The sequence below is a fragment of the Lissotriton vulgaris genome, chromosome 2_1, assembly GCF_964263255.1.
Source record: "Lissotriton vulgaris chromosome 2_1, aLisVul1.2, whole genome shotgun sequence".
In the NCBI taxonomy this organism is placed as follows: Eukaryota; Metazoa; Chordata; class Amphibia; order Caudata; family Salamandridae; genus Lissotriton; species Lissotriton vulgaris.
Window position 1 is genome coordinate 1,593,122,790 of NC_141687.1, and position 27,357 is coordinate 1,593,150,146.

A 27,357-nucleotide genomic window follows, 5' to 3' on the forward strand; every position below is an offset into this window, starting at 1 on the left:
AATGCTTGGGGCGAGGGCATGTCGCAGCTGTAGGTAACGGAAAAACTGGGACTGAGGCATTTGGAATTCCACTCGGAGGTCTGCAAAGGACTTGAGGGTTGCGCCGGACACGACGTGGCCCAGTTGAGTAATCCCGATAGTCTCCCAACCCTCGAACCCAGCCAGAGTCGCCAGCTCTGGAAGCAGACCGTTGTGCCACAGCGGCGTTTCCGCCGTCAGCTTGCCCCACCATCCCATGCGGCGCAAGGACTGCCGCCACACTGCAAAGACCACCCTTGTCACCGATGGCAACCCACGGCGTATACGCGCCGAGTATAGAACGGTGTGGAGTGTATGGTCACCCATAAGATGCCTTTCCAGGGCATATGCCGGATCACTCCTATCCCCATACCACCAATCGTTAAGAACAAGCAGATGCGATGCTTGGTAGTAGGAGAGGAGATCAGACGTGGCCAAGCCACCACAGTAGGTGGATAGAAAACAGGTCTTGAGGGCCACCCTGGCTGCTCCGCCCTCCCACAGGAAGCGGCCCAGCACAGAGTTCACCTGGCGAAACCACTCCATGCCTATAGGATGCGGGAAATGTTGGAGTTGGTACAGCAGTCTCGGCAGCGCCACCATCTTAAAGATGGCCGACCTCCCAAAGATCGTAAGCGGCATCCTGGACCACGTTTTAACATCCGTCTGGACCCGTTCCCACACCGGTAGGACACTACGCGTCCAAGCCACGGCCCGCGAAGTCGAGAGGAAAACACCCAAGTATTTCAGGCCGTCCGTCGCCACTCGTAGATCAGCAGCCCAATCTTCGGCCACCACTCCGCCATGCAAGACCCACAGGGTCGATTTAGATAGGTTAAGGGTAAGCCCAGAGACTTCGCCAAACCCCCGCATGATCTCCAGGATTCGGGGGCCAGAGCGCCGCAGATCCGTAAGGAACAGGAGGACATCGTCCGCGTAAAGTGCAATTCTATCTGTAAGAGTATCGTTCCAGACAAAGCCCCGCAGCTGGGCATCTAGCCGCACCCGCGCCGCGAGGGGCTCCATGGCCAGGGCAAATAGGTATGGGGACAACGGGCAACCCTGGCGCGTACCGCGGCCGATTGGGAAGCGTCTTGAGACCGCGCCTGCCACCCGGACCGACGCCGTGACATTGGTATACAGGAGGCGGACATAGGACAGAAAGACCGGCCCGAGGTTTAGGCGGGCCAATAAGGTGAAGAGATACGCCCAGCTCACCGAGTCAAAGGCCCGGTCCATGTCCGCCAGGAGAAGTGCGGCCTGTTCATCCCTAGCACTCATGGCGTCGATCGCTGCCTGCGCCCGCCGGATATTGTGTCGGGTGGCCCGGTGCGGCATGAACCCGGCCTGGTCGGGGTGGACCAGGTCGGCTATGAGGGGCAGAAGGCGGTTCGCCAGGGCTTTCGCCAAGATCTTGGCCTCGATGTTGAGGAGGGAGATAGGCCTGTACGAGTCATGACGGTCAGGCGCCCTACCAGGCTTCAAAAAGACCACAATCTCAGCATGACGCCAGTCAGGTGGCAGCTCGCCCCTAGACCGCGCTGCCTCTAGCGCATTGCGAAAGTGGGGTCCCAGCTGGACGTGGAATTTTTTATAAAATTCGGCAGGGTAGCCACTAGGGCCGGGCGCCTTCCCAGTGTTCAGTTGGCCAAGGGCCTCCCCTAGCTCCTCGGACGTAAGTGGGGCCTCTAGGGCCGTCCTGGTCTCCTCCGGGACTGCCTGTGGGAGTAAAGCATCCAAGTACGGGGCAATCCCGCTCTCCCTCAGTGGGTCGCGAGGGGCATATTGTGCCTCGTAGTAGCGGGCAAAGCTGGCCGCCAATTGGTCCGGGTCGGTTATGACTGAGCCATCCCCCGCCGTGAGACCAGGTAGCTCCAGGGGCTGGAAGGTCGCCTGGCAAAGTCTATGCAACATGGTGCAGGACTTATCGCCCCACTGATATACCCTACTGCGCGTGGCGAGCCACGCCTGCCGGGCCTCCTCATGTAGGACCGAGGAGTAAGTCTGCTGGGCCTGCAGGAGCTGGCGCACTACACCCTCCTCACCTCCAAGTCGACCACGCTGCTCCAACTCCTCCACGCGGGCCGCGGCAGCCACAATGGCCTCTCGGTGCTTCCGCCGGGCGGCCGCACACCAAGTAATGTCGATGCCCCGGATCGTGGGCTTCAGCGCCTCCCACACCACAACAGCATCGGCTCCCCCCACCAAGTTCTCACGCCAGAAGTGGTCAATTGCCTCCCGTAGGTGCGCCACGTAGTCCGGCCGCTGCAACTGCCAGGCGGACATACGCCAGCGAAAAGGTTGCCGTTTAACGGGGAGGGTCAGAGTGGCCAGGACAGGGGAATGATCCGAAAGGCCCCTGGAGAGTATCGAGGCGTCCCTAACACGGCTCAGGCAGGCCCCGGGTACAAACAAGTAATCGAGCCTCGAGAATGACCCATGCACCGCCGATACATACGTGAAGGCCTGTACTGCGGGATGAAAATGCCGCCACACATCGACCCAGCCCATACTGCGCGCCGTTGCACTCAACCGGGTGGGGGCAGCCGCGGGGGGGGGGTTAGGTACCACACACGCTCGCCGCTGGCGGTCCAGGCCCACATCCATGACTTCATTCCAATCACCCCCCACCACAGTCAGGACCTCGGGGATTTCGTCCCACAACGCAAACAGCCGTTCAGACAGTGCCCACTGCAGGGGGGGAGGGGCATAGACACTACCAAAAACCACCGGCTCGGAACCCAGCAGGCCTTTAACAAAAACAAATCTGCCCTGGGGGTCAATCCATTGCTTCTCGTGGACATAGGCCACCCTACGATGAATCAGTATGGCCACCCCCCTCGAGCCCCTCGTAAAGCCAGCATGATAGACCTGGTGGTAGCCGAACCTCTGGAGGCTAAGGGCTTTGGATCCCAGCATGTGCGTTTCCTGAAGCAACAGAACATCCACCATCTCCCTTTTCCCCCACCGCAGCACCGCCCCCGCTTAATCTTATCCAGGACACCCCGCACATTCCACGTCACCACCCGCAGGGTCTTCGAAGGAGTCACATTCGCAGCACTAGCCATTATCGACACACAGTTCAAGATCTGGCCCACCCTCCCACCCAGGTGCAACCCGCAAAACGACAAAAAGCACAGCCCCCGACACGTGTGGACCCACCCCCCCAGCCCGCAACCACAACACCCCCGTTCCAGCCCAAAGCCCCCCCAACAACAAGTGCAACACCAAAACACCCCCCCATACCCCACCCCCCCCACCCCAATACCTCAGAAAACAGTGAAGTACCTGTCGCGGCATGGAGAGACCCGAGCCCAAAACAGAGGACTCAGGGCCCGCCATACCAATGGATCCCCAAAACCCCACCAAGACGCACACTCACCACCCCCCCAACAACACTCACATCCGTGAGGGTCTGAGGCCCGTATAAGGTACCCTCCGAGCCACACAGTGTCCCCATGTCTATAGCTGAATTCTCCCCATGGGAGCCGGCTGGCACATCAAGGACAAAATAAGACAGTCTCACCAGCCAGGGCAGAGCGAGTCCATATACAGCAGACAGAATGTATGGAGGCCCAACAGTGTTCAGCTGCCCGCATCGGAGTGTTCAGAGTCCCTGGTGCCACCCGATTGCGACGCACAGGCGGAAGCCGATCTTTTCTTGGAGCGAGACCTCCGATGTCGGCCCTTCTTGGGCTGGCGTTGTGTCCGCTCCGGCGACGAACCTGGAGACCTGCCCGGGTCCAGTCCCGGTTGGGCGTGGGGGACGAAGTCGCACTGCCTCATCCGTCCAGCGAAACACCTCCTCTGGCGAGTCAAAGAAGTGGGTACGAGACTGGTATATGACCCGCAGGCGAGCCGGATACAGGAGCGAGTACTGGAGCTTGAGGCCCCGGAGCTTGGCCTTAGCGTCCATGAAGGAGTGCCGCTGTTGTTGCACCATTTTTGTGTAGTCCGGGAAAATCATAATGGTATGATTCTCAAAGGCGAGGGAGCCCTTGTTCCTCGCCTCCCGCAGGATAACATCACGGTCATGATAGTTCAGCAGGCGGGCTATGACCGGCCGCGGGCGCTCACCCTCCGGCGGCCGCTGGGTCAGGGCCCTGTGTGCCCTTTCGATCACGAAACACCTAGATAACGCCCCTTCAGGGAGCCAGCTCTCCAGCCACCCGGTCAGGAACCTCTCCATGCTGTCCTTCTCGCACCGCTCCGGAAAACCAATGAATCGGAGGTTGTTGCGCCGCGCGCGCCCTTCTGCATCCTCCACGCGGGCCGCCAGTGTCTTCTGGACGCTTTCAACCTCCGCAAGGCGCCTCTTCAGGCCACTAATGTCCGCCTCAGTCTCCGTGACACGGGTTTCGACCCCCGCAATCCGCTCCACTGCATTGCGAAGGTCCTGGCGTAGGAGCGTGACGTCCGCCCCGACTGCGCCTATCTTGGCATCGAGCATGTCCCGAGACTGGGTTATGGCCGCTAGGATAGCTGCGTTGTCTGGCCCGGGGCCGCCGCTGCCACCGGTCGCCCCGGCGCCACCACTCGGCCCTGTGAATTTATCTATGGGCCCATGCTTGGGCGGGCCACCTCCTCTGTCCCTGGTCATGGCAAGCGCCTGGCAGAGCCAACACCACTCTCGGGCACTGTCGCAAGAACTGGACCGGGGCGGCCCAGATGAGGCCCCGGGGAGGGACGCTGCGATCGGATGTCGCGAAAATCGAGGCCCCGGCGTCACCCCAGCAGGACAGGCCGCACCCACACTCGTCCTCACGGGCAGCCTCCCAGGATATATCAGGAAGAATCAGCGGGTCCGCGGTCCGTGGGTCGCCGTACCCAGCGGGCCTAGCCAGGGGAGGCGGATCAGGGGGGCCAGCCGACCACCAGTCCAGCCCCGGTCGCCCCCGGGCACAAGAAGTCCCGCCACCAAATTGTCGCAGGGCCCAGCCACGCCGCCACCACTCGTCGGTCGTGCAGGGGAAGAGCCAATGGGTAGGAGTCGCTGGTTCCGCCTCAAACTCCAGGCGATCGCAGGCGGAGAGATAAGCCCAGGACGGCGTAGCGGATGCCACCCGCACCCGCCAGGTCACAGCTGCCACCAGGCGTCGCGAAACTCGAGGACCCCGGTCCCGGCCGGCCACCAGGCCGCACTCTGCCGCCGACTCCCCTCGATCACAGGAAGGGAGAAATCACAGGATCTACACACCAATGCAGACTGGAGACTTCACCGGATCGAGTACAGGCACTGGGCACCAACAGTGGGCTCGGGGGTCAGGATAAATGATCGGATTTAGTCCGGGCCGGCGGGAGCTCTACAAGGCTGCGACCGCCATCTTCGCCCGCCAAGCCACGCCCCCTGGTGGAGACATTTTGACTATATTCTGCACCTGCATTGTCGCGTAATGCGTCATATGACGCGACGCGTTAGCGCACCCGGAAGTGCTCCGGTGCGCAAGGCGCAGCTTCCCGGAAACAATCCAGAACGCGCCGCGCAGCGCGTAACGTAAGCATAACAGGTCATGTGACTTGTTAATAAAACTTTTCATTGGTTCATTTTACTTTTCTTTTCCTAATTATGTAAGACTAGGTCATGTGACCTAAAAATAACACTTTTCATTGGATTAAAACATTTTTTTTCCCCAAACGATGAAAGCCCCACCTTGTTTCTGGATGTTTCAGACTGAAGCTGGCGTCACCATGAGAGCACCACCATCTCGTAGCTCCGTCGTGGCCATTCCGCAAGCAATCATGGCAGCCGCTCCCCACCGGAAGCCTGCGGGAGTCGAGGGCCCCCAAGACTTTTGTACAATCTTCAAGGCTGAGGGGACGCTTTCGAGAATGGAACCCAAGCCCTGGCAGACAAGCGTCCGAGTTCCAAGGTGTCCCAGGGCCATTTTACTGGACCAGGCCCAAATCCGAAGAGCCGGCCGCCATTTTAAGAGTCCTGTGGCAGCCGCCTACCGCTGCACCGCAAGAGTGGGAGCAACTCAACTACATGGTGAGCGAGACGCTGTAGCCGTAAGAGCGGGCGCTAAACAGCTGAATGGCGGAAAAGGCACAGTGTAGCAAAAGCGGGCGGAATGGCGACTGAAACGATAAAGGGGCACCCCACTACAGCAGACAAGCCTCCGCCATGTGCTTCAAAACTGCATATGTATCTCGTGATATCAAGGTTGGGCAACCAGTACAGAACAAGCAATTACGAGTCCCATTTACACCGGCGCCATTTTGGGCGCGGCCGGGCAGGTCCAGGATCTACTGAAACATAAAAAATGAGGCTGACGTCTCTGAAGCAGTTGACGAACAGCAGGACATAGCAAATAAACATGAACTCTCTAAAGCTGTTAACTCACTGCAGAACAAAACAAGTGAACCTGAAACCTCTGGAATAATTGTCGCTCAAAAGAACAACACACAAAACTCTGTAGAGCCTGAAGAAAAAAAAACAGAAGGGCACTGTAGTTTCAGACACACTTAACACTAATGACTAAACAAAGATATCGTCTGTTTATAAAGCAGTTATCATCTTGACAGAATTGACAAAGAAGTGTACAGACACCAATGCATCAGCATTCTCGGAGATAACATCTTAAGGAACAAAGAAAGACCTGTTCACTCTTGACACCCCAGGTGCTGTGTATATTGCACTATAGTGCTGCATCGAGAAAACGGGCAACCCTATTGATGTGGATTTTTCATTATTGATTATTGTAAAGAAATGGCGACTCCCCCCTTTAGCAGATTAGCTAAATGTTTGCGTAATTTAGGCATAAAAGTTATATTATTGTTGTTGTTGTTGTTATCGTTATAGTTCTGGTTAATTTCAAAAAATGGTTAAATATATTTACAGTTTTTGTTGCGTTCGTTATATTTAAATATTGATAAAGTTTTAAAATGTAACTGTCTTGGAGTACTATATTTTTTTAAAAAATCGGGTGAATGGGGCCTTGAATCGGGTTATTGTCATGTGTGGGCTTTGCAAGTGTACTGCTACAAGATCGGACATTTCAAACTCAAATGCACGTTCTTTTTCTTACCTTTCCGAAGCATGGAGCGCAATAGCAGGCAGAGAAAGGGTGATGCACGTGTTGAACACTGCCTGGCCTGCAAATTGCTGGCAGTGCCCCCCCGCCCGCTCCTGAAAGAGGGCACACACACACCGCCGCCCCGAGTACTTCACAAATCTTTAAAAGACCATGCGCTTGTTCAATGGGAAGTGGATAACATGGCTAAGAGCATTTGCTGACTAATGCATGAATATCGCTGACTTTTCAGCGATATTCATGCATTGCAGCCGTTTTTTATCGCATTTGCGATAAACCTTGCTAATAGCAAGGTTTATGTGCGATAAAATTCGCCGAAGTGCGGCGATAATTATTGTCTCTAAACAAGTTAGAGACAAAAATTACCGCTAGTTGTTGGAAATATGCCCCCGGGTTTTTCCTTGCAGGAATCGGGAAGCGAAAGACTAGCACTGAAATCAGTAGTCTCACACCTGAATCGGGAGGGTTGGCCTGTCTGGATACTCTACAGCTGGGGCCATAAACTACATCCGCAGGGCTAGGTGATAGCCTAGGTCCGGCCTGGACAATCGGACACAGAGGAAGAGGAGTGTCAGAGGGTGCGGTAGTGAATAGGGTGAAAGGGAGGTGTCGAGCGGGCACAGGGTGTGATTCTCAGAGAAGAGCAGCGCAGATGGGGGAAGTATATGGCCCATGCATGAGAGAGAGAGCGGGGGTGACCATTGCGTGGGGGAGATGCGTGCGAGGGTGGGGAGCCATGCTGAGAATCGGCGGCGTGCAGAGAGTGGCCCTGGTCAAGGCATCTAAAATGGCTGCCGTGCACGACAAAATTGTGGCATTGGACAAAAACGCAAGATGGCGCAGACAATGTTTATCTATAAGGATTCATTTATAACAAAATATTTACTCGCAGTGACAAAATGGTGTTCAACACTTCCTGATTTCCATCGAATCAAACGTTAACAAACGTCACGCAGCAAAAAAAAAAAAAAAAAAAAGCTCACGCACAGAGCAGTTTTTAGCCATGTTATCCAATGGAAGGTGGATAACATGGCTAAGAGCATTTGCTGGATAATGCATGAATATCGCTGACTTTTCAAAGATATTCATGCATTGTGGCCGATGTGCGGCGATAATTTTTGTCTCTAAACAATTAAAACGAAGCAAAAAATGGCGAATTCCCGTTTCGCTACCAGTTTGCGGCCCAGTTCGCGGCCCGTGAAGCGCTTCTACTGTGAAAAATCATTTTTTTTTTATTTTCCCCACGGGACCCTTTAATAACCCCAACAACATTCCTAGGGGGTCAAGAGTGGTATACCTTGCCCCCTTTCAATAAATTCCCCCTTCGTTTTTCACCTCTTCTTCTCTCTCGATCCTACCGAGAGATAAGATGGCGGCCGCTCCGGACTATTTAGAATGTTGACAGACACCGGAGAGCCAATCAGCTTTCTGTTATCCAATGGAAGGTGGATAACATGGCTAAGAGCATTTGCTGGATAATGCATGAATATCGCTGACTTTTCAACGATATTCATGCATTGTGGCCGATGTGCGGCGATAATTTTTGTCTCTAAACAATTAAAACGAAGCACAAAATGGCGAATTCCCGTTTCGCTACCAGTTTGCGGCCCAGTTCGCGGCCCGGGAAACGCTTCTACCGTGAAAAATATTTTTTTTTTGATTTTCCCCACGGGACCCTTTAATAACCCCAACAACAATCCTAGGGGGTCAAGAGGGGTATACCTTGCACCCTTTCAATAAATTCCCCCTTCGTTTTTCACCTCTTCTCTCTCGATCCTACCGAGAGATAAGATGGCGGCCGCTCAGGACTATTTAGAATGTTGACAGACACCGGAGAGCCAATCAGCTTTCTGCGCGCAAAGTTCCGTTTCGCGAAAAGTAAGCGGACCGGATCGCTGCCCGGAGCGCTGTTACAGATATATATCTTGTTTTGAACGTTAATTTCTCAAAAACTACTGGAGCACATATATTGAGACCTAGCAAAGGCACATCGGGCTAACAGTCCCTACAATTTTGCCAAGTTTCGTGCAAATCCATTCAGCCGTTCGAGCTAAAAGTGAGTCCAACCGCCCTATGGAAAAATGAATGGGAAAAACGCGTTTTGGGACCCCCCTTTTTTCTCAGCCCCCCCTTGACGAAACTCCACCAAATTTTCAGGGGCTGCTTAGAAACAAAATGTGCCATTTTCCTGAAAATTTCAGCCGATTCCGTCCTCAAACGCCAAAGTTATTAGACATAGAATTTTCAAAAATCCCATAGGGAATTAATCCTAACTATATATACCTACTGGCGATAGCCAGTAGGTAATATATATATATATATATATATATATATATATATATATATATATATATATATATATATATATATATATATATATATATATATATATATATATATATATATATATATATATATATATATTCACTGAAAAAACAATAGGTTATAGACCATATACAGTTAGGAATTTAGGCATTTACAAAACCTTATTTTACTCACACAAAACCATTGAAATTCGCATATATAGTTAGTTGCACTAACTATATATCGCGCACCCGCAATCCACTGCTGATCATGTCACATATTACATCATTCATGACATGGTCAGTGACATCACTGATGACATCACTGATGACATCTCAAATGACATCACTGATGACATCACTGATGACATCTCAAATGACATTACTGATGACATCACCGATGACATCTCAAATGACATCACTGATGACATCACTGATGACATCTCATTTGACATTACTGATCACATCACTGATGACATCATTCATGTGATAATACGATGAACCTCTTCAGACTCTAATATAACCTTAGATACACTCAGTGTAAACAGACACTCACAGACTGTCACTCACCATGGAGTTACTCACACACCTAGTCTGTCATGCAAAGAATCAATCACACCTCCATTTCCTCAACTATACAGTTATACACACCTTACTTATTCAAACATATACTAACACATATTTACTCTCTTATACAATCCCTGATACAAGTTCACAATGATCCATACAGCCACTCACACATTCACTGGCTCTTATGCACAGTTATTTATATATGTCAACTCTCACATGTACTGTGTTTTACATATGTACTTACTTTGACATGTAGCACTGAGATATCCATTCACTCACCAATACACTCATGCACACAGTCAACCGCCCATACAGCTGTTTCCACATGCACTTTTGAACCCATACATCTAGTGAATCAATTGCTCACACATCTATGCACAGAGTCATACACCTCCCAGCCACCCACACACACACTCAGTCTCCCATACAAATACTTGAGCAACCAATCAATAACCCATATAGTTACTCATATAGCTACTGATCAACACATGTAGCAGTTTACAGAACAACAGACATAATGATGCACAAATTAAGACAGTTTAGTCACTAACCCATGCACTCAGTGAGACACATTTAATCACTCACTCATACAGTCATGCACTTACTAAATACTTCATCCAGACACTCATTCTTCAATATGTAAGACATATTTTAACTTTACAGAAACATACAGTCACTGGATGTTGTCATCAGTGATGTCATCAGTGATGTCATTTGAGATGTCATCAGTGATGTCATCAGTGATGTCACTGACCATGTCATGAATGATGTAATATGTGACATGATCAGCAGTGGATTGCGGGTGCGCGATATATAGTTAGTGCAACTAACTATATATGCGAATTTCAATGGTTTTGTGTGAGTAAAATAAGGTTTTGTAAATGCCTAAATTCCTAACTATATATGGTCAATAACCTATGGTTTTTTCAGTGAATTTTCAAGGTTTTGTAAATGCTAATTCCTAACTATATATGGTCTATAACCTATGGTTTTTTTAGTGAATTTCAATGGTTTTTTAATAGCAAATATCAAAAGCTGTAAAATGTATTCTTCTTTTAAAGGAAAAATATATTTTATATGTATTTAATATAATTTTTTTATGTATATACATTTTTTGAGGGAACGAATTTATCAACTATCATGAGTTTGGGGAAAAAAAACAAAGAGGAGGACTAAGAGGAAAGAACAATCAGTTCAAAAATACAATTGCTTTAAAGCATGAAGTGCTTTTCCACACATTTACATTTAAATAACCCATATTAGAACATACAAAATATCTACAGAGGAGATGGTGTACATTGAATTTTAGACTCTTCATTGGTACCTACATGTTGGTACTTACATCACCCACACAACACAACAGCTCTATTCAGAGTTACCCTACCTCAAAGCACTCTAAAATATTACTTTACTATTTCCATTGGTTTTCCCCTTGTTACGCTTTCAGGAACGCTACCCGGTGCGCGGACCGGGCGCTAACTGTGCGAAATTTATTTTTTTACGTATATGGGCCTCCTCAGCCACCCTCAGAAAACCTAGGGGGTCAGGATATGTCTCCCATGCCCCCTTATACCCATTCCCAACATTGTTTATCCTCCATCTTGGGACTAAATTCGTCCGAAACACAAGATGGCGGACTCCCGTTACGCTACCGGTGAGCTACCCGGTTCGCGTACCGGGTAGCGCTTCCACCGCGAAAAATCGAAAAAAATGTATTTTATTTTTTTGCCCCGCGGTGCCCTTTAATAGCCCACACATCAATCCTAGGGGGTCAGGAGGGGTCTACCTTGCCCCTTTCATTCATTTCCCCCTATGTTATTTCCACCTCTTGTCTCTCGATCCTACCGAGAGACAAGATGGCGGCCGCTCCGGACTGTCGTTGTGAGTCACCGGAGAGCCAATCCGCTTCTCCTCGGGAAGTTCTGTTACGCGTCTGGTACGCGAACCGGGGCGCTAACCGGGACGCTGTCACAGATATATATATTTTTTTTAAAGTTAATTTCTCAAAATCCACTGGAGCACATATCTTGAGACCTAGCAAAGGCACTTCGGGCAAACAGTCTCTACAATTTTGCCAAGTTTCATAGAAATCCATTCAGCCGTTCGAGCTAAAAGTGAGTCCAACCGCCCTATGGAAAACTCAATGTTAAAAACATGTTTAAGGACCCCCCTTTTTTCTCGGCCCCCGCTTGATGAAACCCCCCCAAACTTTAAGGGGACGCTCAGAAACAAAATGTGCCATTTTCCTGAAAATTTCAGCCAATTCCGTCTATCAACGCCAAAGTTATTCAACATAGAATTTTCAGAAATCCCTATTCAAAAAAATCCTAACTATATATACCTACTGGCGACCGCCAGTAGGTAATATATATATATATATATATATATATACGCCTCACAGTCCTGCTCCGTTCTCTGCCAAAGGAAAAGCTTTCCATAAACAACCAACGGAAACCACAGGTACAGACCACTCCACAGCGCAGCATTAGGAATTCAAAGGTGGTTTATTCTCTCACAGTTGCCAGCATGACGCGTTTCGGCCACGACACGGTGACCTTGATCACATGCCAGACAGAACCAATAACAGTGCATATATAGGGCGCACAATTAACACATAGAAGGGGCGTGTACATTCATAGAAACTAAAAAAACATGTAGTTTGCAATTCATCCTGATTAGAAAACAGACCCATTTTTACAAGTGTAAAATATAATACAACGTAAATGTTAGTTGCAAAAGCATGATAAATATCATTTATGTGTAAAAATACCATATTTATAAGCTGAAGGTTTATAAATTCATAAAACCATTTATATACAGCGTGATATACAATTCTATGCCGATATTTTAATCCAGGGTCTACAAGATAAAGGTGCAAATCTATATGAGGCAGACATGTACAATTAATGTTTTAGGCCCTTCAGTGTTATTAAAGTGCTAGTGCTAACAATATCAAACCCTTTAGTGCAAACACACGTGCAAAGTGTAAAGTGCAAAGTGCAAATTCAGCCATGACTCAGAGACAGATCCCTGCCTCATAAGCAACTCATTTGTCAAAGGCTAATAATGTAAACGAAAAAAAGGGGCGGGGGGAGGGCAGGAGCGCTCAAAAACCATGTTACGCCTATTAGGAGGTTTACATGTGATGAAACCAACATTTCAAACAACACTAACTGTACCCCATTTCACGAAAATAGAAATTTACAGACTCAAGGAATGGTGTCCCATTATTATATTAGAAACATCTTGTGGGAAACCCTGACTTAGGACATAGTGCCCTTTTTATCCCCACATTGCGAAACAATCTAATAAAAAATGTATAATTATACCCAGAATGGCAAGGTCACGACACATCCTTAATCCATCTATGATAAAACTGTGTTTAGATCTAAGATAAATCTCAGAGCGGGGGAGATTAGTGAAAAAAGCAGCTGTACAATACAATCAATACATAATATGTATGAATGAAGGGAGAATGCTATTACAGCCTATTCATAGGGACTACTCCATAAACCTGTGAGTGGAAATACTAAGCTGTCAAGTATGAAGGGAATTATCCCTTTAACACAACTAGAAATTTACCACTCTTCAATGTACAACCAGGTCTGTTGACAAGATTTATAAAAAACAATGCAGGTCCTCTCCCGTATTTAACCCATTCGGGATTCTAGTATCTAGTAGCAAGATGTACTTGCTCTCCAGCTGTCTGAGAGATTTTTCTCTATTCCCACCCCTGATATTTTTGGGAACTCCGTCAATGATGAAATAACTCAAATCATTCACATTCTTCTGATGGACCAGACCAAAATGGCGTGCGACCGGATAATTCTCATCAGAGTTAACAATGGCCCTGAGATGTTGGAGGATGCGGTTGAAGGCCTGTAGTTTAGTGCTTTCAACATACTTGAGCATGCAAGTACATTGGAGCACATAAACTACGAAATCAGTCCGGCAAGTGTAGTGCCCCTTTATAGAGATGGTTGACGGCTCAAATGCAGAACAATACTCCTTGGTTGAAACACCAAATTTGCAAGCTCTGCAAGAGATGCATTTATAAAATCCTGATTTTTCGGATAACCAATTTTTCTTAGTGATAACCTCAGGACTAGATCTAACTAAGGCATACCGCATCGAGGGTGCCCTTCTGAAGGTTACTGTTGGTTCCTCTGGTAATAAGGGCGCCACACTTATGTCTGTTTTTAACAGGGGCCAATGTTTTCTTAGAATGCCCCTTACTTTCCTTGCCTCATTGTTGAAGGTTGTAATCATACTGATTCTGTCAGGGGCTTCAGACTTGGGCTCTTGTCTGATACTGATGGCTTTGGTGGAATTCAGATATTCATCCCGGTTCAAATCGTTCGCTCTATTTAAAGCATCTCTAAGGGCAGTTGTGTGATAGCCTCTAGCAGCAAATCTAAGAAACGCCTCTTTCTGACATTTTATCAAGTCGACCTCGGAACTACATATCCTACGAATACGTAGAAATTCCCCATAAGGAATACTTTTCACAAGGTGTCCTGGATGTGCACTACCGGCGTGCAAGATAGAATTTCCCGCCGTAGGCTTTCTATGGAGTCTAGTATGTAGTTTCTCATCTTGGACATAGATCTCAACGTCCAAGAATTGAATCATGCTTCTACTGATCTGTGACGTGAATTTGAGGTTAAGTTGGTTATCATTGATGACTCTCACAAATTCAGCTGCTGATTCTTCTGATCCCCTCCATATCATACAAATATCATCTATGAAACGCCAAAAATAGGCTATCCTGTTGGGAAACCTGGTAGCAAGTGATCCCACGAGGACATGTTCCTCCCACCACCCCACATGGAGACATGCGTAGGTGGGGGAAAAACATGCCCCCATGGCCACCCCTCTCAATTGCTGATAAACTTCTTTATCATACAAGAAATAGTTGTTGTTTAAACATAAATCCAACATTCTCAGAAGCATGCTACTATGTTGACTGAAAGCAATATCACGTTTGTCCAAGAAATGCTTAACAGCGTTTAGTCCATCATGATGTGCTATAATAGTATATAGAGAATCTATATCTAGCGCTATCAAAATTAGTTCATTATCCCACACAATGTCTTAATTTTAGACAAAAAATGTCCCATACCTTTGATGAAAGAAGGTAATGACTCCACAAATTCATGTAGGAAATGATCAACGTATCGTGAGAAAGACTCTAACAAGCTGCTCTGGGCCGAGATGATAGGCCGGCCAGGGACTGGGATGGTCTGCTTGTGAATCTTTGGTATCAGATAGAAAAAAGGGGTTACTGGAAAATCATTTTTCAGGAAAGCATGTTCTTGCTTGCTTAACAAACCTTCACGCCTCCATTGACTGAGATCTTTATGCACTTTCTCCTTGAGACGCAGAATATCAATGAAGATGCCTTTCCTGTAACAAGTTTCATTACTCAAATGTCTTTCTGCTTCAGCCATATACTGAATACGAGGCCAGATAACAGTGTTGCCACCTTTGTCCGCTTTATTTATGATGAGATTAGAGTTACTTCTCAATTTCTTCATGAGTTTGTTATATTGTTTCTCTACATATCTCATACGTTTGCTCCTTCTGGACACGGTGTATTGTAGTCTCTTCAACTCTTCCACAACTATATCCCCAAAAGCATCTATATTGTCTTTAGGCATTATTGGGTAAAATGTGGAAGGAGGTTTAAATTTTGTGGCGCAAGGAAGATTAGTCATGATGCCTGCATTACTTAGATTTTGTTGAGTTGCCCCAGCAGCAAAATCCTCTTCCTGTGCTAACTCATGTGCAACTTTCAAAGCATTCGTATCAGAAATGGAGAACACTCTGGAAGGGTGAGATTTTTCCACAATGTCAGAAGCCTTTACTTGCGCATTTGACAACTTGAAGTGCTTTTTTAATTTCAGCTTTCTTATGAATGTAAACACATCAAACCCGGGTTTGTACATAATTGAACGAGTTTTTAGGGCAATATGACAAACCCAAGGATAAAAGTTGCAATTCGGCTTTATCCAGCACTACATCGGATAAATTAATGACTGTGTTTAACTCTGCATTAACCGCCATTTGCCCCACACTGTTGGTATTAGAACCTACATCATCTCTCTCATCAGGTGTGGAAATAGTGTGTTGACCGGAGGTAGGTAATTTTACCATTTCTTTCCTTTTCCTCTCCCTCTCTTTGCTGTTCCTTTGCCGCCTGCATTTCCTCCTTGCGCTGCGTTTTTTGGTACCTACATGTTGGTACTTATATCACCCACACAACACAACAGCTCTATTCAGAGTTACCCTACCTCAAAGCACTCTAAAATATTACTTTACTATTTCCATTGGTTTTCCCCTTGTTACGCTTTCTGGAAAGCTACCCGGTGCGCGGACCGGGCGCTAACTGTGCGAAATTTATTTTTTTTCATATATGGGCCTCCTCAGCCACCCTCAGAAAACCTAGGGGGTCAATATGTCTCCCGTGCCCCCTTATACCCATTCCCAACATTGTTTATCCTCCATCTTGTGACTAAATTCGTCCAAAACACAAGATGGCGGACTCCCGTTACGCTACCGGTGAGCTACCCGGTTCGCGTACCGGGTAGCGCTTCCACCGCGAAAAATCAAAAAAAATGTATTTTATTTTTTTTCCCCGCGGTGCCCTTTAATAGCCCCCACATCAATCCTAGGGGGTCAGGAGGGGTCTACCTTGCCCCTTTCATTCATTTCCCCCCATGTTATTTCCACCTCTTGTCTCTCGATCCTACCAAGAGACAAGATGGCGGCCGCTCCGGACTGTTGTTGTGAGTCACCGGAGAGCCAATCCGCTTCTCCTCGCGAAGTTCCGTTACGCGTCTGGTACGCGAACCGGGGCGCTAACCGGGACGCTGTCACAGATATATATATTTTTTTGAAAGTTAATTTCTCAAAATCCACTGGAGCACATATCTTGAGACCTAGCAAAGGCACTTCGGGCAAACAGTCTCTACAATTTTGCCAAGTTTCATAGAAATCCATTCAGCCGTTCGAGCTAAAAGTGAGTCCAACCGCCCTATTGAAAACTCAATGTTAAAAACATGTTTTGGGACCCCCCTTTTTTCTCGGCCCCCACTTCACGAAACCCCCCCAAACTTTCAGGGGACGCTCAGAAACAAAATGTGCCATTTTCCTGAAAATTTCAGCCAATTCCGACCATCAACGCCAAAGTTATTCAACATAGAATTTTCAGAAATCCCTATTCAAAAAAATCCTAACTATATATCTATATATACCTACTGGCGACCGTAATATATATATATATATATATATACATATATATATATATATATATATATATATATATATATATATATATATATATATATATATATATATATATATATATATATATATATATATATATATATATATATAATATATTTACTTTTTGTTGAAACACACATTCACTGGATGATGTCATCAGTGATGTCATCATTGATGTCCTTTGAGATGTCATCAGTGATGTCACTGACCATGTCATGAATGATGTAATATGTGACGTCATCAGCTGTGCATTGCGGGGGCGCGAGTTATAGTTAGCTCAACTAACTATAACGGGAATTTCTATCAGTTTGTATGAGTGAAATGTCCAACTAATTATAACGTCCCTGAAACCTTTGGTTTTGTCAGTGAATATATATATACACCCACAAATGTAAACACAAAACGCAGACCTGCAATGAGGTGTCAAATATTGCAACAGCAACTCAGAGAATGTATTTTTATAACTAATGCTCAGGAACTGGATGATTTCAAATTGACATTAAGTAACATTTTTGGAAACAAAATAGTGCTTACCCATGATCCAACATCTATCAACATGACATCTTCTGCATCACTGTCCTATGCTCATCAGTCTAATTTGATGGCACTAGTAATTGATTATAAATCTGAAAAAAATGGCTCAAGGTAACAGTGCACTGGAGAAGAAAATCCCATTTTATTTATATTAGCAACCAAATTCTTCAGTAACTCTCACAATGTCTTGCATTGCACACCAGCATTATCTTGTAGAACTCAGAAATTAAGCCAATATTGATTTCAATACTTTATGGAGAACCAAATGGATAGCCACCATGTGAATGATTTTAAATAACACCTTGCTTGTGGCATGACATTTATTAAATTTGCCTCCTACTCCCTAGTTGTGGGACACATGGCTGCATCATCAAGGTTTTAAATATAGATACAGAAAGAGGCTCTGTCCATAGAGGACATTATTGTGGATATAGGGATGTCATTGAGTATTTATTGCTCTGTCAACTGTAGATCCATATCCTGTCTATTGTGCACAAGATCCAAAGCACCAAGGTGAAAAGCCTCAGAACTTCATTTTGAGGTTTCTGCCAAGGGACTGATATTGTTTTTCATGTAATCATATTGATTAGTTCACCAACTAGCACTTGTTGGGTTATTGCTACCGAGCTATAAGGCATTTCCCCCAGTTGTCGCTGCTGGGTCAGTAGAGATTAACAGTTATTTGCTTAGCAAGTCTATGATGCCAAGATCTGCTACCTCTGCCATCCTTGAATGCAGTTATATATTTATTATCCATGCACTTTATGAGGGTAGGGGTCATAGGGAAACGGTCCCGATAACAGTCTAATAGTCCCTTGATACACAACACATAGTAAGGAGTATATCTTAATATACTCAATCAGTCTGAAACCAAGTGTGGTGTATTGGCATAACCATGTGAATAGAATGGAGAGAATAGGTATGTGCAGGCTGAGATACAGAAGAAGAAGACTGACCTGGGGGAACAATGAACTGGAATCCAATGTTTAATTCGCCAGTACCTGTGTCCAGAGTAAAGTCAAGATGCAAGATACCATGATCTCAAAAAGATGGAATAGAGGCACAACATTAAGCAAGGTCATTGTTTTTTGGTGGTTCTTCATTGAAGACCTGAATGTGTTCTAGTCTTTGGATGCAGCTTCCTGGAGGCCCCTGTCTCTTTCTCCATTTCCTTACATTTTGTGTTGACAAAATTAAGTCACTCTCTTTCCTCCCTTGTAAAAACATTATCAATACCTGATAAGTATGCATTCAGTTAGTTTTTGAGTAACTTTGAGATATCCATGGATAAAATCTGTAGATTGTCCAGAAGTTTCTTCGGGATCATGGTACCCTTTAGATTTGCCATCTATAGTGATCAACATGTTGGCTGGTTCCAGCAAACCAATGTGTATGTTGCTTTTTTACAGTAATTATTTCAAGGCAAAACATTGTTTATGTTTCATAGTGGTGTCATGATGAAAAACCACACTTATGAAAAATGTTGTGGTTTCATATTTCTAATAGACATAACTCTTTGGCACCTGAATGACCTGACATGCTTGTGTATGTCCAAATAAATTTGTGATAATTGTCCATGGCTCATCTGATATTTTGGGCCAGGCAGCTCAGATCCTATGTGCCTGCTGAAATTGCTGTAGAAGTGTAAAGGTTAACCACAAAAAGCCCCGAAAAAGGATGCAAGAAAACACAACAACTGATTATGGTGTAAATGTCTCTCCTAATCCTGCCCTATGAATCCATATTTACTGAAGGATGCCAGAATTGTTGTTCCCATCCTGGAGCCTGAATTGTCCTATCCACAGGACCAGTTACCTTTTCCTTGTTGCATTCATCCACCCATTTAAGGGGCAATATCTGCTTTGACTGACATTCTGCAACTGTTTTGATAGTTCTGGATTCCACTGATCCAATAGACAATTTAATGCCAGAGTTCCTTCAACAATATATTCAGTGTCATAGCTGGGATTGTGATGGCAGAATAATCTTGATGATGCAGTTCTGATCTTAAGGATACCTCCTCCATAAAAAGTGGTTTCCCCTGATCCATGTTGTTGTTGTTGTTGTTGTTATTAATATTATTATTACTACTACTACTTAGTAATTAAGAGAAATAAATGGAAAGCTTTCAAAACATCAAATTGTCCTTCAAATATTTAAAAAGTGCTTAATTGAAAGTTGCTGTATTTTTTAACTTTTTAAAGCTAGAAATACCTTGAAACCATAGCATAAGGTTGTTTCAAAGCATAGGCTCCAGCACATTGAACTCTCTGTCACTGCATTATCATTGTTTGAACCAAGGAACTTCTAGTAGACAAAAATACGCTAGATTATAGGCATCTGGCTGCTGGTCAGTGGGTTCACCTTTCAATCAACGTGCTAGGGACTTGAGATAAACTAAAATGATGCTATGGTCCACCTCAACAAAAACCATTAAGAGTCATGTAAAAGTGAAGCAATATATTTCTCCATGACCTTGGCCAATGCTGGTAGCTGAGTGATTCAATGAAAGGTATTGAAATCGGCTGCATCCAACCATGATGCTTTCAGGATTAAAGTGACAGCAACTTTTTAGAACACCTGTGGCACCCACCCTCTCTGCCACAAGGCATTAACAGATTCTTGGAGCAGAATTCCTAAGACAGGAAGGACATCTTTGATGAAGTCTGTAGGATGTGGACCATCCAGAAGATAAGACTTTAGAACAACGCTGGTAGCTGAGTAATTAAATGAAAGTGATTTAAATTGGCTACATCCAATAAATGTGGCCACACCTTTACAACTTTTTCTTAACACCTCTGGTACCCACCATCCCTGCACGAAGGTATTAATAGATTTTTGGAGTAGAATTCCTATGGCAGGAAGGAGGTCTTTGAAGATGGCACTAGAATGTGTACCATTCAGAAGCCAGGACTTAAGAACAAGCAGTGTCACATTTATATTGTTCAGGGTGAAATGAGGAAACTCCTACACAGATACCACAGGAGGTAAAAACTGACTAAGCTGTACCTCACTGACGACATTGGCTGATTTGTCCATCACCATCAGATCAGGCATCCGATGATCCTAAGGAACGTTGGGCCCGATTCACAGAACTAACTTAAGACAAAATCCTAAACTTACTCCCATTTTGGTATTCACAGAAGGCACTTACTCATTTTGGTATTCACAGAAGGCACTTACTCATTTCGGTATTCACAGAAGTTAGGAGTCCTAACTTTAGGACTCTTAAATGCCTTCTGTGAATACCGAAAGTCTTAAAGTTAGGATTTTTCTCAATTTAGTAGTAGTAAAGTTAGGACTCCTAAATTTTGGACTCCTAAATGCCTTCTGTGAATACTGAAAATCTTAAAAGTAGGGTTTTTCTCAGTTTAGTAGTAGTAAAGTTAGGACTCATAACTTTAGAACTCCTAAATGCCTGCTGTGAATACCGAAAGTTTTAAAATCGGGATTTTTCTCAATTTAGTAGTAGTAAAGTTAGGACTCCTAACTTTCGGACTCCTAAATGCCTTCTGTGGATACCGGAAGTCTTAAAATTAGGATTTTTCTCAACTTTACTACTATTAAACTGAGAAAAATCAAAATTTTAAGACTTTCGGTATTCACAGAAGGCATTTAGGAGTCCTAAAGTTAGGAGTCCTAACTTTACTACTACTAAATTGAGAAAAATCCTAACTTTAGGACTTTTGGTATTCACAGAAGGCATTTAGGAGTTCTAAAGTTAGGACTCCTAACTTCTGTGAATACCGAAATGAGTAAGTGCCTTGTGTGAATACGAAAATGGTAGTAAGTTTAGGATTTTGTCTTAAGTTAGTTCTGTGAATCGGGCCGTTCTCTTTTATATCAGTTCACTGGGTGTGGCTCAGCAACACTGTCCCAGGAGTGCCAGAAAATCTCAATATGTTCAAAGATAAAGACCATGTCACTTGTCCAGCCTTCAATATGAATGAAATTCAAGAAAGAGGGAAAAGGGTATCTAGTACGTAGTTAAATACATTCCATCAATGTCAACTTTAGAGATGAGCCAGGTTTTGTCCTGTATGAAGTGTCTACAGAGAATCATTGTGAAGATATGTGTTGACTCAGTGTTTACTTATTTGCATGGCAAATGAGAATTTCGAGGAATAATGTTTGTAGCTTGTGCACACTTATTTCATTCTTGTTGCAAATTAATAAAGATAATGGCAGAGTTCCTGAAGTGGCAATATTGAGACAGTTGACAGGCTGATAGTAAACTTCAGCACCTTCTCATATGGGCAGTAGGTAAATCAGCAAATGTAAATGACTTCATCCGTGTGTTTGTAGTTTGTCCTCTTTCTCTGTCCATTAAGTGTTCTCAAAGCAAGAGAACTGCAGTCTCACCTACTGGGATACTGCATTGGTTAGGATTGAACCTCCACAGCCACTGCAATTTCATCTGTGTTATATCTTCAGAGCATCATTGTTCTTATTTATTTATAAGACAGGCCTTTACAATCAGGCTCTATCGTGGATTGCAGATTGTTCCACATTATGGTATAAAATTAAAAAAATATTTGCAGATAAGGTTTTCATGAGGATGACAGCAGCATCACTTTGACATGCATCTTCTATCATCCAAGCTTATTTTCATGAATAGAAAATGTGTTTTAAGATGACAGATAGACAAATTAACACATTTTCTGCCTCATGGTGTTGATCTTTTTTAAAATCAAATGAAACATTTTCTCTAGTTTATTCTTGATTACCCCTCACTCTCCTCCTGATTCTCCATCCTTTTCCTATAACTCCCTGTGGCTCTTTGCCTAAGAAACTGTATACCATAAATTGGAACAGTACATTACATGATTGCAAATTAAACCATTATTCCAAGAGTCATTCACTTATTTCTAAGAACTTATTTCTTTAAGATGTCCAGTCTCAAAGATCTCCGATGGAGTGTTTTATGAACCCCCATAACATTTTCAATTTTGACAACTGAATGACCATTTTTGAGATCTTATATGTTAAAGGGGATTAGACATTGCAAATCAATCAATCAATCAATCAATCACGGCATTTGTAAAGCGCGCTACTCACCCGGGAGGGTCTCAAGGTGCAGGGGGAAAGGGAAATGTTACTGCTCGAACAGCCAGGTCTTGAGCCGCTTCCTGAAGGAGAGATGGTTTTGGGTTCACCGAAGGTGGGTGGGGAGGGAGTTCCAAGTCTTGGCTGCCAGGTAGGAGAAGGATCTTCCTCCGACGGTGGCTCTGCGGATGCGTGGTACGGTGGCTAGGGCGTGGCTGGTCGATGGTAGCTGGCGGGTGGTCGTGTAGAAGGTTGTGCGGTTATTGAGGTACTTTGGGCCCAGGTCGTGGAGAGCCTTGTGTGCGTGGGTGAGGAGTCTGAACGTGATTCTCTTGCTGACGGGGAGCCAGTCTGAAGATCTTGCGGAGCATGCGCAGGGTGTTGAAGCACGAAGATGTGACAGCGTTGATTTGTCTGGTCATCGAGAGGGAGGAGTCCAGGATGAAGCCCAGGTTGTGTGCTTGATCTGTTGGTTTGGGAGTGGTGCCCTGGGCCGGGGGCCACCAGGAGTCGTCCCAGGCGGAGGGTGTTGATCCCAGGATGAGGACTTCCGTCTTGTCAGGCTTAGCAGGTGAAGGGTCCGTGGGTGCGTCTCGGGGTGGCTTGGTAGCAGGCTGGGTTCTGGCCGGCATTGAGAGCGTAGAGAGTGGCGTCGTCGTAGGTACGTCGGGTGTCTTGCATCGGCGGGGGCCAGGGGTTCTGGCACTGGGCGTGGGCCAGGCACGGACGGGCGCAGACGGGCGCAGACGGGCTTGCCTTTGGCGCGCTTTCGACGCACAATCGGCACGTCCGCTGCGCGTGACCGCTGCACGTCTGCGCGGTCGCCATTTATGGCTAAGTGGGAGGGAGGAGCAGCTGGGAGGCGGGAGCGGGGGGGACACGAAAAAGGGGCATGGCCGCGAGGACGACGGCGGAAACCGGAGAGCAGGGCACACACAACAATCACCTAAGAGCACAACAGTTATTCAAAAAACAATTACAAAATGCAGAGATAACAGAAAAGAAAAATAACACAGCTGGGGGACAGTGCAGAGAGGCGGCAGCTAGGGAGGCAGGCAGAGGGCAAAACGAGTCTGCGAGCGACAGCAAGGCACACGAGGGGGCTCACACAGCTGGGGGCTGTGCGGCGTGGGGGTGTCCTGAGAACACGTCAAATCCTACTGTCATAGCATATATATCAATATATATATATGGAAAGAGTAATAAGCAGCCAACAGTGCCTGCTTTTTATCTCTTTTTTTAACAGAATCCTCTCTTTTTTCCTGCTAGTTGTGGAATAATCAGTGTCATACTGTACACTTTCCCACCATTCTTCACAGGAGAAAGGAGCACTTCATAAATACACTTATTCCTTGTGCAACATGTTAAATTGTTCATCAAATGATCTTGAGCAAATACCTTTTTTAACCAAGTTCCCAAAATTTTAGGTTTAGTTTGCTATCCTAAAATGTTTCGTCTTTTTTCAGAATTTCAAAGGAGCACTATCCACTTTTTGAAACTGTGGGGTAATAGATTTGTCTAAATTTGTAACTGTTGTTTCCACAGAGGACACTAAGGGTCTGATTTAGAGTTTGATGGATGAGTACTCTGTCACAAATGTGATCGATAACCTCTCTGCTGTATTACAATTATCAAGGAATATACAGAACTTGTAATCAGACTGATGAGATATCCATAACTTTCTGATGCAGAAACCTGTCTGCCAAGTCTACAAAAGATTTTGTTTTTTTTCTCAGCATTTTGCTTTTTGTTTAATTTTGCCATAGTTAAATAACAAGCACCCTTAATATTCTAATAATATCAGAAGTAGCAGAATGTGTACCAATATATCCAACTTTGCATCTGGAAGTCGTATTGGTGTTTCTTCAAATTGTTAAGAGGTAAGTGATATCTCAATCTTTGACTTGTTTGACAAACTAGTCCATAGGAAAGCAATGGCTATTGTAATTTTGTCTATGTGTGGAGACATTTGTAACTATTTTGGAATTTGCTGTGAATTCAAGTAGTAGTTTCAAGAAGTTGCTGCACTTACAGTTTTCCTAGAGTACTTAAATGTGTTGCTCGATAAACATGCAGTGTAGATATAACTCAACTTTGTATGTGAACTTTGAAAATGTATTTTTGTTTCTCCTTGGGGAAACATTGTCCTTATAGAGAACAACTTGGAATGATCTCAATGTTCCCTCTTACATAAATTAGCTGATAATCAAGATTTCACTATAATGGTGTCTCATTCCATTTGAGAATATATATCCAAGGATTTAACTGAAATTTGTTTCATGATTTGCTAGTTTGCCTGAAGCAAACTGCCTGCAATTCTATGCTTGATGGTTTTAATAAATCTCACGATCCCCTCCTAATCCTTTCTTAATACTGAAAGAGATGCGATTCTCTGAATAACTTTTGAAGGTGCAAAATGTAATTTATTCGTGAAGATGTTTTCTACCTTGAAATCCGCTACATATTTGACTGTTTTATCCATGTTGCTTTTCACAATCTAAAGCACTTCAATAATAGCTACTGCAAGGTAATAGGCAATCCTAAGCTGTACATGTGACTTTTTTTCTGATGAACCTGGTAACAGGGGTTACCAGCCTCATCAGAATTTTGAGATCCGCAGGAGAACACCAACTGAAATGTCCATGTGAATCTCTTTTTAAAAAATGGTGAATTACTATTGGAATAGAGTACAGCATTCCTGATAAACCCAGAATTCCACAATTCTCAGAGGATCAACAGGTATCAAATTGTTCAATTGGTAATTACCATGCAATTGTTTAGCCAGTTTGAACTCCTTCTTTTTAAATTATATACATAATATATAAGCCCTCAATTTTTTGCATACATTTAAATAATTAACAGGATTCCTGATGTGGGTGCATCTAAAACACAGAATAAAGAGTTTGTTATTCAAAATGTTTTTCCATATACACTCTTTCTTTCTTGTCTGAAATCTAAGTAATGTATAATTCTTAAGAAAGGAGTCTGACTAATATGTTGACTAATATGTTGACAGTGGGTAATCCATGTATTAGTCACAATACATTTTTTGTTATGGAAACATATGTCTTGATTTATATCTTCTGTTAATAGTATATGCTGAAATAGGAAATAGGTCCTGCCTAAATTTAGGGTATTGAGGTCTTTTCTTTAGGCATGCCTTGGGAAATTAATGTATATCTTTTGTAAATAGCCATATAATGTGTCTAGTTATTGTGAACCTAAATCCCAATCAAATGCAGAATATTATTATAAATATTTCATAATATGTTTCTTTTAGCTGATCCTACTGTCGCTAACACTGAAGATGACTGTGTATATCTTTGTGGAAATTCACTTGGACTTGCACCCATAAAAGTTCAAACTTATTTGAATGAAGAATTGGAGAAATGGGCTAAAATGTAAGCAATTTCATGACATTATTGCATTTCTCTTGCAAGTTTTATCAGTGAATTAATTTAATTTGTTAGAATAAAAGTATGTTTTCCAAGAATTTCTAATATGTCTGACAACACTTGGCTGCATTATTATCAAGTATTTATGTGCTTCAACTAATTCCATCTATAATATGTCTATTCACTTTGTAATGCTAAAAGGTGCTGGGCATTGGGGAATGTTTTGGAAGCAAATGAAATGTACTTCATATATTCTACTAAATGCAATATACATGCAAAGGAAAATAAAATTGAGCAAATTGCCCGGAGCTCCCAGTATGTGGGGTAGTAGTACAGTGTCAAGAGGAGCCATGGAAGGGAGAAGAACTACACCCCCAGCCATCACTGCTGTCCTACTCGCACTGATAAGCACATCATCATCACACACCTTGTGCTTCTGCTGCCGGGAGCTCCCAGTATGTGGGGGAGCAGTCCAGTGTCCTGAGAAGCCAAGGAAGGGGAAATACTACACCCACCAGTCATCACTGTGGTCCCACTCCTGCTGATATGCGTGTCATCATCCAGCGGTGCAGGAGGCACACCTTGATGCGCCTGGGCCACATCCAGCTGAAGCCTGGGTTCATGCCCATCAGTGACTGCAAGAGGCTGGTCTGAGCCCTACCTTTAAGTTGTTACCCCTTTGACCTGCCTCAAACTGAAGAGCTGACATAATTTAAATTCATCAGTGAGTAAGAGAAAAGCTAATTAGAAACACACTGGGGGAACTTGTTAATACCCTTGACTCATTCCTAACGAGGGCTGCAAACGTCTTGTTAAAGGAGAGACAGTTGACTGAGGGATGCATCTCATTGGATGAGGGTAGGATAGGTTTTGACTTAACTGCAGCACCCCCAATTTTGGAAATATTAGTTCAATTTGAGTCAGTAGAGAATGGGGGCCCTTTAGCAACATCCAGCAGCCCTTCATTGAGCCTTTGCGAAGCTGGTTTATCACCAATAACAGAACCACCAGTTAAAAGAAAAAGGGGTGTCATAAAATCTAAGGTGATAAAGGTTTTCTAAAGGTACCAAAGCACCTAATCTGTCAAAGACTATAGACCCAGTACCGCCTGGAAAAGACAGTTCTCTTAATTGTAATGATGATTTGTATATGGGCCTTGAAAATGTGAGT

The 27,357-nt window shown here is 44.7% G+C and overlaps 1 protein-coding gene across 3 annotated transcripts in view; it reads left to right on the forward strand.

Annotated features, from left to right (window-relative positions):
• The window catches only part of KYNU (kynureninase), a 940,604-nt gene that overhangs the window by 238,798 nt on the left and 674,449 nt on the right, over window positions 1-27,357 (forward strand). For all 3 annotated transcript variants that reach the window (XM_086957469.1, XM_086957470.1, XM_086957471.1), the window contains exon 3: window positions 26,073-26,193. In XM_086957469.1, coding sequence (XP_086813595.1) covers window positions 26,073-26,193 — 121 coding nt within the window. The remainder of the gene's footprint in view (window positions 1-26,072; window positions 26,194-27,357) is intronic.